This window comes from Megalopta genalis, chromosome 2, assembly GCF_051020955.1.
Source record: "Megalopta genalis isolate 19385.01 chromosome 2, iyMegGena1_principal, whole genome shotgun sequence".
Classification (NCBI taxonomy): domain Eukaryota; kingdom Metazoa; phylum Arthropoda; class Insecta; order Hymenoptera; family Halictidae; genus Megalopta; species Megalopta genalis.
Window position 1 is genome coordinate 12,634,350 of NC_135014.1, and position 18,634 is coordinate 12,652,983.

Sequence of the window (18,634 nt, forward strand, 5' to 3'; positions counted from 1 at the left end):
CAGGCGAAATCGGACGCATTGCGAACGATCGAATAATTACACGCGATTATGTTCGTCTCTCGCGACCGGCGAACATCGCGAGGGTGAAGCGACGAGGTTGCGTCGGAAGTCAAAGAACTTCTCGCAGAAACGAGATAAAGCGGTGCTGTTTTTTGTCGACGTTCAAGCTGAAATGTTTTGCAGAATAAGGGAGAAAATAGAGAGAACGTGGTGTGAAGATTTTTGTGACCGTGACAAATTGATGTCGGACTTGATGTATTCCAAACTGTGATTCATCCAATATCGTGTACGGCTGGATTGTTTTTCTTTTTAAATGACACATACTGTCACATACTGTGACATGTTTTAAAGTTAAAGAATAATATTCCAAATTGTATGTAATATATTTAAAAAATCTTATATCTGAGTCTAAGAACGAATAATATTTCCAAAACACTATGACTGGACTGCGGATTTGATGCATTTATGGGAAAAAATGGATAAGTATAATTGAGTGAACAGATAAAAAAAACTGGGAATGTTGGTGTACTAATTATGAATTTATCAAACTTGTTATAGAAACAAATCAAATGATACTTGCTCATTTGCTCTGCATATTGATAAAGAAGGTCCTTATTTTGTATAGAAATCCGCAGTGTAACTGCTTAAAAGAATGAAATTAGAGCCTGATTAGCGAATATTAATACTCCAAAATTTGTATACCATATTTGAAAGACTGGAACGTGAACCACAAAAATGCGAATAATCAAATAATAGAAATAAATCACACGTGTGCCCAAAAATGAATGGCACGTGACATCTTGCAGTATAACGCTCTAGAACGGTATAGTGTAAAAGAATGATGTTGTATAATTATGCAAGAATCATTTCGTACTTCGTTCTGTCGCACAATTAATTACTGTTTGAATGCGTCGAGCTCGGGAGCTCGTCAGTCGCACGGAATCTCTGCCGAGTCCATTGTTTAGAATAACTTCGACGGACGAATAAAGCCAAATGAAACGCAATGCTAAGTAAGCCTTCAACTATGTCCTCCGTTTTCTATCTGCGTCCAGCGGAAACAGTATTATCCGAGCTTGGCAGAGCGAGTTTTAATTAAACTTAGACTCCGTCAGAATTTCTTATAGAGTGCTCAGGCTTTTCAGCTCGAACTGAAAAACTTTCCCCGGCTCCGCGAATTATCTCCGAAAGAACACGGAACGAATCATCGAAGAAACAATTCTTGACATTTCTCCGGACCAATTAACTGCCGCGAAGTTTAAAAACGTGAAGCATTAAACAAACGGGAAAATATATGTATGCGCGCGTGTAATTGTAATAATCGGAGAACACCGTCATTTCGTGGAATCGAATTCGTAGCTAGAAAATTGGAATTCGTTTTTATTCTAATAGAAAGAAAGATCGACTGCTCGTTGTCGCTCGTTTTAAAACTCTACCGTAATTTTGCAGAAAAGGCTAGTCATGAATTATGAACTGCTGAAAATAGTTCAACGTTGCGTGAAACTCTCTCTCTGTTTAAAGTTACCACAGTGTTCAAAGCAAACGAAATGCACTCCGTTTCAGAGTTCTCAGTAATAATTATTCATTTCTTATTAAATTTACAGTTAATTGCGAATCTCTGGAACTTGGGTAAAAATTTAAATTGTAATAAATTGCAATAAATTATAATTTAATAGACATCTAAATTGATTGCTTTTTAATAGAAATTCAAATTCATTGATTTTTAATCGAAATTTAAATTAATTGATTTCAAATAGAAGGTTAAATTAATTGATTCTTAATAGAAATTCAAATTGATATTATATTCAAAATAAAAATGTTGGAACTTCATTGTAAGAATAAATTAAATCTTTTGCTAATTAAAATAAGCTGCAAATAACGGAACAATTGAATTTTTCCGAACATTTTTACGATTTCTCTGCATTCTCATGAAATCGATTTCTACTCCGAATAATTAAATCCAATATACTATTCAACGGTGTCAGTAAATTATTCCAATCTCCTTACTATTTTTTGTACATTTCAACCACCCACGTCTGTCCTAAATTCATAAAATCCGCTGTCTGCTTATTACAAAAGCAATTTAGTGGCAAGACCTCGACAGAACGGTATCGCGAAATTTGAAAGTCCAAGTTTTTATCGACGTGTGACCCATTTTTTTGGGTTCGTACGCATTGGCGACAGATTGTCGATTGTGGGGAGCACCGAATACCGAGAGCGATAGGTCTATCGCGCTTTCAAAGGCGGCGAACCGTGACGGAAGATGCACACCGAGTTCGTTAGTTTGATATACCGTGCACTCTACGTGTGCGCTAAACAGCGAAATATCCGCCAGCATTCCTTTTCGATATTTATTCGAATGGTTTAATCGAAGTTTTTATGGAAAACGCTATCTTCGCTTCAGAAAAGGAGTCGAAAGTTATTCGAGCGGATTAGAATCATAGCGACACTTTCGAAAATGTTTACTTGTGTCTTAAAATGTGATCCATAAATGGCAAAACGTTAAAAAGACAAGTAGAATAAATGACGAAGTTGCCATAATTTAATTTAACCCTTTGCAGTCGAGCGGCGACTCCAAGGCACCGTTAAAAATTGTTATATCACATTTCACAATAATTTTGACATTATTTGACACCGTTAAAAATTATTATATCACGTTTCAAAATAATTTCAACATTATTCGATACCGTTAAAAATTGTTATATCACGTTTCAACATTATCAAATTATTTAAAGGATTAAAAGACTTCATAATATCGTCGCACGATTTTCAATCTGTCAAAATAATTAATGGAAACAATTCATTTCTATTTAACTTCTGCTTCTCGCGATTGCTTGGAATATTTCTATTTTCCATAAAAAGCCGTATATATTATTTATTGCCCCGTCTAACGAAGGTAGAAACGTTCGAAGAAACACGAGGCAATCTCGTAACGTGGAAGGCGGCACCGCATTTGCAACCTTAATTGCGAGCACGAAAGTTTTCTTGCATAATCGGTGGGCAAGGTATTTCAAAAATTGATGAAACGCTGACGCGAGTGTCGGTTCTCTTCGGCGGTATGAAATGGCGAGAAGAAGAAGAAGAAGAAGAAGAAGAAGAAGAAGAAGAAGAAGATGGTAGAAGAGATTTATGTAGCACGATAAGAAGATCAGAATCAGGTCGATCAAGAAAGCTTATGGCATGAGAACGTCGAAGATGTCGTAAGACGGTAGGAAAGCAGTGGAAAACCCGTTTGTAAGTACACCATTCACGTCCGCTAAATATTGTTTAGTGCTCGTGTTACAAAAATCACGGTTCGCTGAGATTTACAGTTACAGAGAAATATTCTCTCTTGACTTCGCGATCTTTCGCGAGCTTTTCTTTCTCGAACTTGTGCTATCTTTATGATTTTCAGCATTTCTCGGATTCTGTTTTCTTTCTTTTTTAGTTAAAAATAAAGCTAATTTATAAATTCATCGGCTTACTTCTTCTAGAACTTTTTCATTTCGTTTTTCGAATTTTTCCTGCAGCCAAAATAAGATAATAATATCATTCATTTTTGTTGATATATATTCTTCTGTAATTTACGAATTTCTTTGCTCGTTTTAGCTTAAATTTTTCAATTCTACGACTTCATAGTATTTTTTTGAAATCTTCAGCGTCAAATGTTAGAAATTGTACTGGAATTTTCTTCGCGTACTTATTTCCTCATAATTCATAAATCTACTTATGCTACGAATGTGAACCGAACCGAAACGTAATTAGGCTTCAGTTTTCATGCGCAGTTAAGTGCGAGGTAATTTACAGATTCGGTTCGCGAAGAACAGCGCGATCGTTTCGTACGACTCCGATGGTCCACGAGTGGCATTATCAATTATTTCGAAAATATGGAAATAGCACCGCCTACGTCTGCTTACCAGGTGGTCCGGGTGGACCGGGCGGTCCTTCGAACACTCCAGTTGCAAATGCTTCTCCGTTCACGGATGTTGTTAAGCCTCGTTCACCCTTATCGCCCTTGTCGCCCTGCGAATCATGTAATCTCAATTAACAAATAGCGCAGTCTGCCGCAGCGCTGAGAACGGCCTCGTGGAAATTCGAAGAACCGCCTAACAGTGAGAACAAGGCGACCTAATTACAGCTTTTCCCGACGAGCGTTACACCGTTCGATAGCAGATTGCATGAACAAACACTGAAAAGAAAACCATTCCACGAATACAATTTTTTATTCGAATAAATTCTTCGAATAAAATATCATTCGAATACATTCTTTTCTCATTTTCTAATTTATCCTGAATTTTTTACATTTAATTCTGTACAAATGTTCCTTTCAATATCATTTTATTTTTCAATAGAATTTGATTCGGATGACTTTTCAAATACAGTAATGTCTCCCTAACTGACGCTCAGATTGTCCAGAAAAACGGACAATTCGGGAAGAGGAGATACCATTATTCGAGCGTTTTTATAGTTGTTGACAATTCGTGACTATAAAAATGAACCGCAAGGATCGAATAATCGTCTCTCCTCTCCCTAAATTGTCCATTTTTGTGGACAATCTGTGCGTCAATTAGAGAGACATTACCGTACATCGAGCCGACGAAATTTTATTCGAATAAATTTGTCACTCGAACGGTGTAACAAAGGAATCTCGATGAAAATAGTGTAACAATCGTCGCAGGTTCCATCCTCTAAACAAATTAAAGTCCGCTGTAAATCGCAGGCCGTGTTCGTAGCTCGCGGTGCGAGGTGCGAACAACGTTGTTACAGGATAGATTATTTATCGTCTAATTACCTTGGGACCCGCGACACCGACAATTCCCGACGGACCGATCGGTCCAGGTGGTCCTGGCGGTCCTTTTTCACCCGGCGGTCCGTCGTTGCCCGGAGAGCCCTGTCTGCCTTCGTGTCCAGGAAGCCCTTCGGCTCCCTGAGGACCGGGTGGCCCCGGCGGCCCAGGTTCTCCTGGTTCTCCCTGTTACGTTCCAAGAGTGTTACGTCGTTACCGCTTTCTTCCGGCGAGAGCCCTCGACAAGAGTGTCTCTCGGTACTCGTCGGTTTGTGTCATAAATGGGAAAAGGTGAACGGGAAAGGAGCAGCGGAGAAAAAGTTCCCGATGGTGTGAACAGAGAGAAAAGAGAGGCAGTCAGAACAGAGAATAGAGATGAGAGAGAGAGAGAGACGAAAGAGAGGAGGAGATTAGGCGGACTCCAGACAGAAATGGTGTGAACAGGTGGAAGAAAATTGCGGATAGTGGCTGAAGAGAAAGCACGCGGAGAGAGTTATGCGTGGAAGCGAGATCTCATACCTTGATAACAGTTCGGCAAGAAATCGTGTGTTTGATCGAGGAAAATAACGTGCGATCCGCACCCTTTGTGATTCTTTTGGAGATGTGCTGTATTTCAACCCTTCTTTGTGGATACGAATATTTCGTTCCTGTCGTTCGTTGGTCAATTATAGTCCTCGCGTGGCAAGAAGGCACCTTCGCGTTCGCGTTCCCCCTCTTAGCCGCCCCACTGCAGCAGCTGTCGGCCGCTATTGGCCGATAACGTGTAGCTGCGGCAGTGGGGCAGCTAGTAAGAGGGGGAATCTGAACGCAAAAGTGCCTCCTTGTCGCGCGAAGACTATACGTACGTGTTTTATATAATTGCTCTTTTGTATTGTTGAAAGATTATTCGTTTGTGCACGTTATGATTTAAACGATTTTAAACTATCTTGTTTTTGGTAGTCTCTAATTTTGTTCATGATGAAAGAGAATTTTTTTCGCACAGCTTTTGTGCCATTTAGTGTTTTTAATAGAACTGTGCATTTTATTTATGTGACTTTAACTTTTATCGTGCATAGACTGTAGATTTTATTTCATTTTATACGATTATTTGTTTTAAAGAACTGATTAATTTTTATCAATCATTTTTATCTGTGCTCCGTTTCTAATGTCCATTAATTCTTTTCCTAGCAAACAAATTATGTTCCTTTTAACAGTTATTTAAACTTCATAACTGATTGTAAGGTCAAATGTCATATTTTCGAGTAGAGACAGTATCGATATGAAACTAATGTAGCGACCATGAGCGAGAATAATATAATTTAAAATAAAATTGAAAATATAATTGAAAATAAAATTGAAAATATAATTGAAAATATAATTAAAGATATAATTGAAAATATAATTCAAAATATAATTCAAAATATAATTCAAAATATAATTCAAAATGTAATTAAAGATATAATTCGAGATATTCAAAATATAATTTAAAATATGATTCAGAAGATAATTCAAGATTGAGTTGTAAAGTGAAATAAATGGTTCGTCGCTGCTCGGATTAATTATGGCTTCGCGTTGTATTGTAGTTTCGAAATAATCGAAACGAGAAGAACTTCGATTACATAAAGCGATCTCTTCAGTAGATATTAAATTGGTACGGGTCTCGAAACAAGTGAAAATCATTTCGAGCGAATGACTTTAGTTGAGAAGTTCTCCTTTTAATTTCCGAAACTTTTTAAGGGCGAACCTACTTGCCGGAGTTTGATCGTTCCGCCGCTGTCTCGAAAATTCCTGGCTATTCCAGGAAGTTAGAAGCTTCTTACAAGGCAGTTTATAGAAAATCGGTAAATATAGTTTCGTCGTTTAATCGGTATCATGTCCAAGTAATTGGCGGCCGCTAATTGTGACAAGCAACTCAATTGCCAATAAATTCAGATTATCTTCCGAACTTTTTATTTTTCGAACTTACTGCGATCAAATTCTTGGCATTAAACGAATCAATCTCGCGAACGATAGCCTGGTTGTACGAAATATTTATTCATTTTTACCGAGCATCGATGTTAAAAAATTGCAGATGTACATTTAGCTGTAGACAACATTACTTATTCGTTTATATTTTTCACTTGCACGTTGCAGTCGACATTAAAATATTTCGGAAATGAATAAATATTAAAATCTCATACTAATTATATATTAATTATTAATTTTCTCATACTAATTAAATTGAGAACAGCCTATATCTTTTTATATTTTGTCTATAATTTTTGTTATATTAATTTGAAACATCGAAGCTTCTTTGCACTGATGTTGTGATTTTTTAGTTACGTCAATTATTTCAGCAAATGATTGCGTTGCGTCGAATGATATTTTGCTAAAGTTGTTTTCATCTGTCATCGCTCAGTATATATACGTTTCGAAGATCTTTCTTTCGAATAAGTGGAGAAAGAGTTAGAGAATAGAAGGAACTCCGACTCTGACAATCGCTGCACTAGTTCACCATATTACATTCACGCCGGTGCAAGTACTTCGCCCCTACTTCAACTGAACTGCAGGCTCAAGCAGCATTGAAACTCCAATCACGAATATCTCGAAAAGTATTGAGCATCTGACCCCCACAATGGGATATTTTCAAACAGTATAACGAAATATACCGCTGTTCGGAAGTTTCAATGGAATTGCGGACTCGAAGCTACTGTATCGTTCTTGTCACCGTGTCCTTTCTTTCACGCTATTTCCACCAAAGGGGACAAAAGACATATTCGAACATTTTTATTCAACACTATTTTTAGCAAACGGGTCAAAAGCCGCCGTTCAATAACTTTTATCCGGCGCTGTTCTCACCACCGAAATGAAGCCACAGAGACCTTTTAACATTTTTATTCTAGAATAACAGATATTTACTTTGACCAAAGGAGTCGAGAGACATCTTTTAGTCGTTTTTATTTAACACCGTTTTTTAGTATCTTCCAACATTTTAATAATCTCACACATTTTAATAACGTTACATATTCAATCGAAAATTATTTTTCAACTTCGATCACTTTTCGGCAGCTAATTTAAATCGTTAATTACTCGTTGTGCATCGTGTCGAAATAGTTTAAAAATAAGTGTTTAAAAATAACGTTGTTCAATTGTTTAATTGTTACCAAAAAATTGCTTCGGTCTTCCATATCGTCGACAGCATCGTTGAACAATGTCTCCAACAATTTTTCAAAGTTCGAGCACGGTGGATGACGTGTCGAGCAGAGCCGGCACGTAATTAGTATACGTGAACGGTAATTTGATTGGCGGTATAAGCTCTTATTACATCAATCGCGCAATTTCACGGGCGATTGACATTATTGTTGCTGCGAAAATGTGTGTGTGTGTGTGTGTGTGTGTGTGTGTGTGTGTGTGTGTGTGTGTGTGTGTGTGTGTGTGTGTGTTGGTAACGAGCGCACATTTGTGCGATCTCTCTACGCACCTGCACGCACCATGCAAATACATATTTATACGAAAGTTTTACGCAAGCCTGCACATTCTCCTATTTTTAAACATTTCGAACAACTCTACACGTCGAGAGCTACAATATATTCTAGGAATTATATTCGTAGACGCAACAGAGTCATCAAAACACATCGTGCAAAATATAATACACTGCCGTTCGAAAGTATTTGATCTGTTTCTCGATTGTTTATTATTCGGTTGTATTGCGAAGTCAAATGAAAGCTGAATATTTTAGATTTTAAAGGATTGTTCTGTCAGAATATGTTTTTTTCTCTGTCAGAATATTTAAGAATTGGTTTTTGTTAATTGCCATTGCTTTAATTCTTCTGTCACAACATTTAAGAATTAGTTTTGCAAGCAGCTGTTATCGGACACCACGTTTCCAAGTTTTAACCATCAGCTTCATTTAAATAAGTATTTGGTTTCCACCGCTTGTGCAACAGATGCAGGCAATCTTTGTTTTGCATAAAAATTCGCGGTCTAATAATTTCAATAATTTTCACGTTGCACGAAAAGATCATTATATTCTCGAAAGTATCCGGATACTAATGGCGGATGCTGCGAAATCGATTTCACAGAAGTACGTTTACGAGAAGATTTTAACCGTAAAGAATCCCTCGAAAATTTTTCTTTATGGATCCATAAAAATGTCGACTTTGGTATAAGTACGAAAAGGACATTATTAACATGGAAACGCTTTTAAGGAAATTTTAAAAGCGATCCTAGCGAACGATCTTTCTAAGAACGACGCCGAGAATATCCGGGGAATTAATGAGCCCTTGCAGGAAATTATTTTTGATAGATAACTGGAGAAATTGACTGTGGCAATTTTGACTTTACAATTTCTACATTAATCAATTCTTACAATTTCTACATTTATCAACTGTTACATTTACCAATTTTTACAATTTCTAGATTTATCAATTTTTACAATTTCTACATTTATCAATTATCAAATTTTACAATTTCTACATTTATCAATTATCAAGTTTTAAAATTTCTACATTTATCAATTATCAAGTTTTACAATTTATACATTTATCAAGTTTTATATTTATCAATTTTTCCATTTATCAATATTTCCATTTATTAATATTTCCATTTATCAATATTTCCATTTGTCAACTTTTCCATTTTTCAATTTTTACAATTTTCTCAATTTTCCCACCGATAGTTCCGATAAAATCTTGGGAAAAAATTGTCCACGACAAAATACGATACATCTTTTACTGAATCAAGCCTTTCATTCGACTTTCTACTGCAAATTGTGAATACCGTAAACGATCAAATACTTTTCAGCGGTAATGTAAAAGCAGTTGCATGCGTATACATTCGTTCACACAGGTTCGGATGTAGTCGCTCGAGCTGTTTGGAAGTGATCATGCAGAAAAGACAGGGCCGTGCAGTTCCCTTGAACACATCCGTTTATAATTATCGGGTAGTTATGCTTCAGATATTATTTCGCAATGATTCGTAATAATAGCAATTGTAACGCGATAGTAATCGAAATGTAAGCATTTGAAAATTTGAGATTTCGAAAAAAGTTTCACGTCTAGATCTAATTGATCTCGCAGCTGTGGATGCAATCAACGCATCATTTTGCTATCATACAGAACCAAAAGAAGATGTCTACTGACATCTATCTACCGCTCTGGAAGACATAATGAACAGAATAATCGCAATTCTTGCTTTTATCTCGAAATCAACACTCTACCACTGACTCACATTGTCATAAATATCAGAATAAATTCACATAAATTCTCATAAATTTGGAGAAATTCGCATAAATTCGTAGAAATTCGCGTAAATTCATTCGTGGTATTCAATGTTACCACAAGATAATAATTCAGAAATGATCAGAAGCATCTTCAAAATAAAAAGAAATACAGAAACGTCAAGAAATCGAGACAATTACGGAAAACTTAAAAACGATAACTTTAAAGGGAAATATTCGTAAAAAATAGCATTTCTTTCGCAAAAACCTTGATGTTATATATTGGAAAAATTTACCAAATAAAAATCAATAAAATCGTCTCTAAAGCTTTACCAATTATTTAAATATGATTCTTCCTCAAATCGTAGAAAAATGCGAACTCTCATTGGCAATTAACACTTTATTGTTCCTCGGTGCTCGTTACCGGCAGCAGGTAACAGAAAGCTCATTCCTCCGTTCCTGAATTGACACCATCGATCTTGAAACGAAGGGGAAGATCGCCCTTTTAAATAGAAAAGTTTCAAAGCTCGCAGCACGGCCCTGAAGAGGCAGGTAGAGAAGAGTGAAACGATACGTGAAAAATACTAAAAATCGTAAAACAAGAGGGTGCTGGAGAAGTATAGATCTTCGGGGTGCGTACGTAGGCGGGCTTCTCGATTTCCGCTTCGCTCGAAAATCATCGAAAGCTTCTTCCACGTACGCGCCCTTCGATTCGGCAAGCAGACATGGCGATACTCGAACGTATCATTTTCGATGTCGCAACAAATTTCCCGAAACAGAGACTTAATCTGGCGCTAATTAGGTGTGCGAATCAAACAGTGACAATGGGGAGGGATGAGCGATTCAAATTGTAGAGTAGAAATGACTTTAATCAATATTAAAAATTCTATTTAAATTTTTGTTTAAATTCTACTTAAACTTTTCTTAAAAATCTGCTAGAATTAAAAATCTCTATTTAAACGTCTATAAAAAAACTTGTTATAATTTGAAAGTTCTTTTCAAACTTCTATTAAAAATCTATTACACAATTAAAAATTTCTATTTTCTATTAGAAATCTATTACAATTTAACATTTTTGTTCTCTATTAAAAATCTATTATAATTTAAAATTCCTTTTTAAACGTCTATAAAAAAATCTATTATAATTTAAAATTTCTTTTTACACTTCTGTCAAAAATCTATTACAATGTGAAATTTCCATTTTCTGTCAGAAATCTATTACAATCAAAAATTTCAGATTGAACGTCCATTAAAAATCTAGAAATAAAATTCACAATCAAACATTGTTCCATGATCAAAAATTAGAGTAACAATCTTTGGAACCTGTGACACCCCAATCAACGCCAGATTATGGTTGCAGACTGCAGATTTTTATGCAAAAATCGTCCGATCTTTCTCTCCTTAATGATTCATCACAAATGGACTGATAGTGCGCAGGAGTTAATTAACAAATTAATAAACCGATCGGTAATAAAAATGAATAAACTAGACTGCAATAAAAATGAATAAACTATACGGTAATAAAAAAAATGAATAAACCAGTCGGTAATAAAAACGAACAGAACTGGTCTGTAATAAAAACGAATAAACTGGACGGTAATAAAAATTAAAGCCGTACTCTATTTTCATCATAAATGCATAAAATCTCTGCGAACGTCTGCGAAATGGGACCCGAGATCGAGGACTCGGCCTCTATGGTTAATACCAGCGAATCGATCGCGAATGAATTTCGTCCCGTCGAAATCGTCGTCGACGACGATTTCGGTTTGCGACGCGGTTTTCGCGCGAACAGTATTTGATTCGGCGAACGTGTCTCCTCGTCGAAAGAGAATTCTCGAATCGAACACGCTTGCGGAATCGATGAGGAGGAAAGGAGAAGGTGGAGAGGGGGCGAGGGGGGGGCTCCCAAAGAGCAGGAGCACTTACTTTCAGTTGTATGATGGTCTCCGCTGAGATATTATGCCCTTGCTCCTGAAGTACCTAGAAGTAGGTCAACACTACGGGTAAAAAACCAAAATCGCTACCAGACGTGACAACATAGGGTGAACAAATTGAAAAAAAAGTGGGGCAGGGGGTGGGGGGCTCGGCGGGGTGTACTAGGCGTTTTACTGGGAGAACCTAAAATGAAAACGGACACAATCTTTCACGGGGTTATCTCTCTCGTTTCTCATTGCTCTTCCGAATCCAATGCATGCCCAGAGATATACCTAAATACTGTAACTTAAAGTAAAAGTACCATTACCAACCAAAAACCAAGGATAAACAAAGTGCGACGATTAACAACTTCGAATCGGAAACACAGAGTCGCTCCGTGATGCAGAGCATGGGATTTCAGCCACGGCTACGGGCATGGCGGAAAAGTTGTTCGTCTATGTCCTGTCCTGCCAGCGTTGTCCAATCTGTGTTTCAGGACCTTCGACCCTTTAGGTACCAGCGAGAGCCACGTTGCGTAATTTTTCGTATTTATCAGACATTTGGCGCACTTTGGTTTTTATACGATTCAGCTGAGTTTCTGATAAAAATGAGATCTGTGCAGAAAATAAGAATTGAATTCTTTTTATACTCAAATTTATACTAAAAACTAAATTTATACACCTTATACACACTGCCCAACTTATACACAAAATATATAATGAAAATTAAATTTCTACCTAGATTTATACTAAAAATTAAATTCATACACAAATATAAAATAAAAGCTTAATTTCTGCACAAGTTCTGAAGTTCATAGTTTTTTTTGTACATGACATAAAAAGATCATTAACGTTTCATTCAACATAAAAATACTACAAACGTCAACAAGACATTAACAGATAAGCCATCGCAACATTAACAATCGGATGATATCAACGTGTCTCTCGAATTCGTGTTTCTTTTCCTCCAAAATCTTCAATCCCATGCATGATCTCAGTAAAAAACGCATCGAACCATTAAAATTGTTGCTCTTCTGCTGAGAACTCTCGGCAGAATTCGAACAACTTCTCCACCCGCCGGGAACGTCTATTGGCACACCGGCTGCGACACAGTTCGAGCGCGTAACGAAGCGTTTTTCGTAGAAGCAGAGCGTCGCCGCACTTTTGAACGAACGAGAACGTTACACCGAAAGCACCGTATGTACGAGCCAACGACTAGAAACAGGATTTGCGTCTAGGAATAGTAAATGTACTTCGACGGTCGTGGGAGGGACGTGTGTTCGTGCCAGGGATCGAGACGGTGGAACTTTTCTTCTGTATAACTGTTGCGAGGAACTTTCAAAGAACTTTTGTTCTGAATAACAGATACCGAAGAACTTTTATTCTGAATAACTGTCGTGAAGAACCTTTATTCTGAATAATTGTTATGAAGAACTTTTATTCTGAGTAATAGTCATCGAAGAACTTTCATTCTGAATAACAGTTACTGAAGAACTTTTATTCTGAGTAATAGTTATCGAAGAACTTTTATTCTGAGTAATAGTTATCGAAGAACTTTTATTCTGAGTAATAGTTATCGAAGAACTTTTATTCTGAGTAATAGTTATCGAAGAACTTTTATTCTGAGTAATAGTTATCGAGAGAAGAACTTTTATTCTGAATAACAGTTACTGAAGAACTTTTATTCTAGGTGATAGTTATTGAAGAACTTTTATTCTGAATAACAGTTACTGAAGAACTTTTATTCTGAGTAATAGTTATCGAAGAACTTTTATTCTGAGTAATAGTTATCGAGAAGAACTTTTATTCTGAATAACAGTTACTGAAGAACTTTTATTCTAAGTGATAGTTATTGAAGAACTTTTATTCTGAATAACAGTTACTGAAGAACTTTTATTCTGAGTAATAGTTATCGAAGAACTTTTATTCTGAGTAATAGTTATCGAAGAACTTTTATTCTGAATAACAGTTACTGAAGAACTTTTATTCTAAGTGATAGTTATTGAAGAACTTTTATTCTGAATAACAGTTACTGAAGAACTTTTAGTCTGAGTAATATTAATAGAGTAATAATGAGTAATAATATAAGTTATCGAAGAACTTTTATTCTGAATAACAGTTACGGAAGAACTTTTATTCTGAATAACTGTTATGAAGAACTTTTATTCTGAATAACAGTTACGGAAGAACTTTTATTCTGAATAACTGTTATGAAGAACTTTTATTCTGAATAACAATTACTGAAGAACTTTTATTCTGAATAACAATTACTGAAGAACTTTTATTCTGAATAACAGTTACGGAAGAACTTTTTTTCTGAATAATAGTTATCGAAGAACTTTAATTCCGAATAGCAGTTACCGAAGAACTTTTATTCCGAATAGCAGTTACCGAAGACCTTTTACTCCGAATAAGTTACAATGAACAGTTACAACGAACAATTGAGGAACGTTTGTTCTAAACAACAGCAACGAAAAGCTCGAAAATCAGTCAGTCTAAATCAGGGCTCTGAATTAACGGGCACGCAGCATTCAGAACACGCCTCAGGAGGCGTTCCGTCGCGATGCTCGCGTTGCGTGCAGGTTAATTCCGAGCCCTGATATAAACCATACATTTCGTGACACGTTTTCGTCTATATTCCTGCACATTTAGTCGCATTAAGTAACCAGTCATCTATAAAATCTGCTTCCACAGACGAACCGTTTCGAACACATACTTAAGATCAATATTCTGAGCAACTTTTTCGGATTCTTGTCAGGCTCTTCGTTAGAGTTATCCGGAATAACAGTTCTCCGCGACTATTCTCCAGCCGGAAACCATTACGTTACGCTACGAAACAGTTATTTTCGGCAGCGTTTCAAGCCCTGGTACAAACGGGAAAACAAAATATGGTCTGCCGAGGAGGCTACTGGTTTCGCGAGTGGATCACACAGAGAAAGAGAGCGAGAGAAGGTGGAGTGGGAGCGAACGGGGACCGAAGTGGGGCCCGTAGGACGGACACGACGAGGAACAGGAAGAAGACGGTGTGTGTAGAGGGAGGACGGTGGAACGGGGGAGAAGATAGCGGGAGCAACGACGACGAGGACAGATTTTTTTCTGAGCTACAACACAAGCCGTGTTGCCTTCGGAAGAGGCCGGTTACCTTCAGGGCGACGATTTCCGCATAGCCGAGCGTCCCGCCGCGGAGTGTCGTCACCGACCTCTTTAACCCTAATCCCTGTGCATTGACCCGTAGGCGAAAAGATGATTTATATTGTTAATCTGCATCGTCGAGGATCGATACGTCGTCGAGAGAAAGAGAAAGAGAAAGAGAGAGAGAGAGAGAGAAACAAAACATTATATTAAACCTTGCGCATCGTGGCTATCAAGAATCCGTACGACTACGCTGATCCCTCCTTCAGTGGAGGGATCAACGTTGCTAACCACTGACGTTTGATACAGTGGCGAATCTATTCTACCTGGCCGACGAAACAATGTCTGCGACTGCGGCTGCTTGCACAAATTATCGGGGAACTGCGGACGTTAATGCTTTCTTGTGGGAACCTGCGCGAATCGAGTAATTTCGGAGATATATATTTTTACAGTGACTTCTTGGAAGACGAAATATTTCGTTGAAAAATAATATAGTTCGTTGAAATACAAAATACTTTGTTGGAACATAAGATATATATATATATATATGTCTTTCGCGACATGATAGAGGTTCTTGTAAGAGAAAATATTTTATTGCAACATAATATGTTCCGTTGTAATGCAAAATATTTTATTGCAACATAAGATAACGCAAAATATTTTGTCGTGACATAATATACTTTGTTGTAATACAGAATATTTTGTTGTAACGTAAGATACTTTTTTATAACACAAAATATTTTCTTGCGACATAATATATTTTATTGTGATACAAAATATTTTATTGCAACGTAAGATACCCTTTTTTAACGCAAAATATTTTGTTGTAATACAAAATGCTTCGTTGTAATATAATATACTCTTTTATAAGACAAAATATTTTCTTGCGACATAATATATTTTGTTGTGATACAAAATATTTTCTTGCAACGTAAGATACGCTTTTTTAACACAAAATATTTGGTTGTAATACAAAATGTTTCGCATAATATATTTTGTTGCAGCATAAAATATTTTGCTGCATCGTATGATACCGTTTAATAACATTATTATTTACATTATTTATATTACAATGAATTCCTCATATTATTTATATCACAACGAAGAGGAGCATCATACATGTTGCATAAAAAAAGAAGAGCGAGAGATTTATCCAAACCGGCGAACAATCATAATCGTTGCGAATGGAGCCTGACCATTACAATTTCCGCCTAACCATTATAATTCGAGCACGACCATAATAATTTGTGCATCCGCAGCCGTTGTCACCGTAAAGCCGGCGTACTTTCTCCGAGCGTTTGTTGCTCGGAGACAAAATCTTCTTAATCGCCACGTAGCAAATCGTCGGTACAGTTCAATGCGAGGCATTGTTCGGTGTTCAAGATCGAGAACGTGACTTCGGCTTCTTACGAACACGTACTATGTATGTGTATAATATTCGTTGGCGATAGGCGGATTAGCATAACGCCGATAAAATGCTCTAGTCGAGCATAATGACAGAGATCTGGTTCGTTGTCGCCAAGAGCGAAGCCATTGTTCTCGATCGTTTCACGAGCTAACGAGAAACATCGGTAATCATCGAGTAAATGTTTATTCAAAAAATATCTGGCTAGTACGTTCACTTAATTCGAGCTGCGTCGAAACGTGATTACGATCGAAAAATTGTCTATTCGATTGTTGTATGCGAAGTCGAACGTATTAATGTCGATCGTTTGAAATCGAATATTTTGATTTCGATCATTTGTAGGCGACGGTTTAAAGATTTGATCATTTGGGATCGATAATAAAGTTTTAATTAGTTGAAATCGTCAATTTCGTTCATTTGGAATTGACAATTTGTATTTTGATCGTCTGAGATCGAATATTTAAATTTTGATCATTTGATATCGTTAATTTCGATCATCTGATAATTGACAATTTAAATTTTGATCATCTGATAATTGACAATTTCAATTTCGATCATCTGATAATTGACAATTTCAATTTCCATTATCTGATAATTGACAATATCAATTCCGATCATCTGATAATTGACAATTTCAATTTCGATCATCCGACAATTGATACTTTTTAATCTCACGATCGTCTGAAATTAATACTTCTCGACCTCGATCTCGCAATCTAATATTTCCACGGTATACTTAAGTCAATCATTCGCAATCGATTTTATCTAGAACACGTTTCACCGACTATAACCATGCGTTGTTTCATTTTTTGACATATAATAGCAAAAGTTTCCTATTACGGGATTTATGAAACTATTTTCGATTCGACGTAATTCAAATAATTGGACAAACCGCGTCGATATTTTTCGTTCGAAACACGTTTCGATAGTGTACGTACAATATACATATATTTATAGAAAAGAGCTTGGGACATGAATAGTTGTTTTTTTTATTCATTAAACGCATCGTTTTATCCACCGTTTTCGCGACGCTCCTTTTCGCAGCCATTTTCTGTGCTTGAACCGGGATTCGACAAATATTATTTCAAATAATTCGTAACAATGAAGTATCTCAAAGAAGCCAACAGACAATCGCTCCTTAATTATTCGAAGAGTTCTTCGATCAAATAAAATATAAAAAACGATGCTAGACAAATTGCGAATAACGAAACTAACTAGAAACATATAACTCGTGCGTTCAAATAAACCTGACACAATTCCCGTGAACATACATATAAACTGAATGCACGAGTCTGCAGAAAAATATTTAAAACTTGATTTGGGAAACAATTTGATTTGGTCAGAATTCAAACGAAAAATGAAATGGAAAACAAAATGACGAATAAAATAACAAACAAAATGGCAAATAAAATGACAAATAAAATGAAGAATAAAATGAAAAATAAAATGACAAATAAAATGGCAAATAAAATGAAGAATAAAATGGCAAATAAAATGACAAATAAAATGAAGAATAAAATGAAAAATAGAATGACAAATAAAATGAGAAATCTTTTCATATAGAACAGTCTACAAATATAAATATCGTTATTTCAATTAGCAGTATATTAGAAAACAGTTGAAAATACGACTTCTTTCAAATGAAACAACTATAACTGCAACTCCGAACAGAAATATTTTCAATTCGAAAGAAATTGTTTCGCACGAACGCCGGAACAATCGGCAGAAAAATGATCGCGATGCCGAGACGAACATAGCGACAATTTAGCGGTTTCCACGTGACCGTGGAAAATGACGCATTACTTTCGCGAATAATTGATTCGAACAAAGGACCGAACAACGGCAGGGGGCCAGAGCGAAGCCGTGGGCGCGGAATATCATCGCGCCGGGATCGGATCGTTGAATAAAATGAAACGATAAAACGATGCGTTCTTCTGTTACGTACGCTGAAACTGCAGCGGGGGAAAAAAAATCCGCTCCTCTCGCGCGCCGTATCAGTCTCGTTAGATAGCGTAGTTAGATACCTTTACTGCGGAAAAAACGTCAAAGCCTGGACTCCCGAGATCTCCCTTCTGGCCTTTCTCTCCTTTCAGGCCCTGGAACGGCAAAAGAGAACGAAATTGAACGGAACGTCGTCGTTGTGTTTGATAGAAAAATAATGGCGCGCCGCGCACGGTAACGCCGGAAACATCCGGGCGCCGCGCCGCGTGCACTTTCATAGATCCCCGGAACAAGATAGAACTTTT

At 36.6% G+C, this 18,634-nt stretch overlaps 1 protein-coding gene across 20 annotated transcripts in view; it reads right to left on the reverse strand.

Moving 5' to 3' along the window:
• Positions 1 to 18,634, reverse strand: part of LOC117227218 (uncharacterized) — a 286,153-nt gene that overhangs the window by 46,086 nt on the left and 221,433 nt on the right. For 16 of the 20 annotated variants that reach the window (XM_076518516.1, XM_076518502.1, XM_076518501.1 and 13 more), the window contains 4 exons: positions 18,411 to 18,484; positions 14,994 to 15,078; positions 4,769 to 4,948; positions 3,894 to 3,999 (listed from right to left, as the gene is read on the reverse strand). In XM_076518516.1, the coding sequence (XP_076374631.1) occupies positions 3,894 to 3,999; positions 4,769 to 4,948; positions 14,994 to 15,078; positions 18,411 to 18,484 (445 nt within the window). Of the gene's footprint in view, positions 1 to 3,893; positions 4,000 to 4,768; positions 4,949 to 11,864; positions 11,919 to 14,993; positions 15,079 to 18,410; positions 18,485 to 18,634 lie in introns of all 20 variants that reach the window. The other 4 variants (XM_076518517.1, XM_033482274.2, XM_076518511.1 and 1 more) reach the window with 2 other exon arrangements.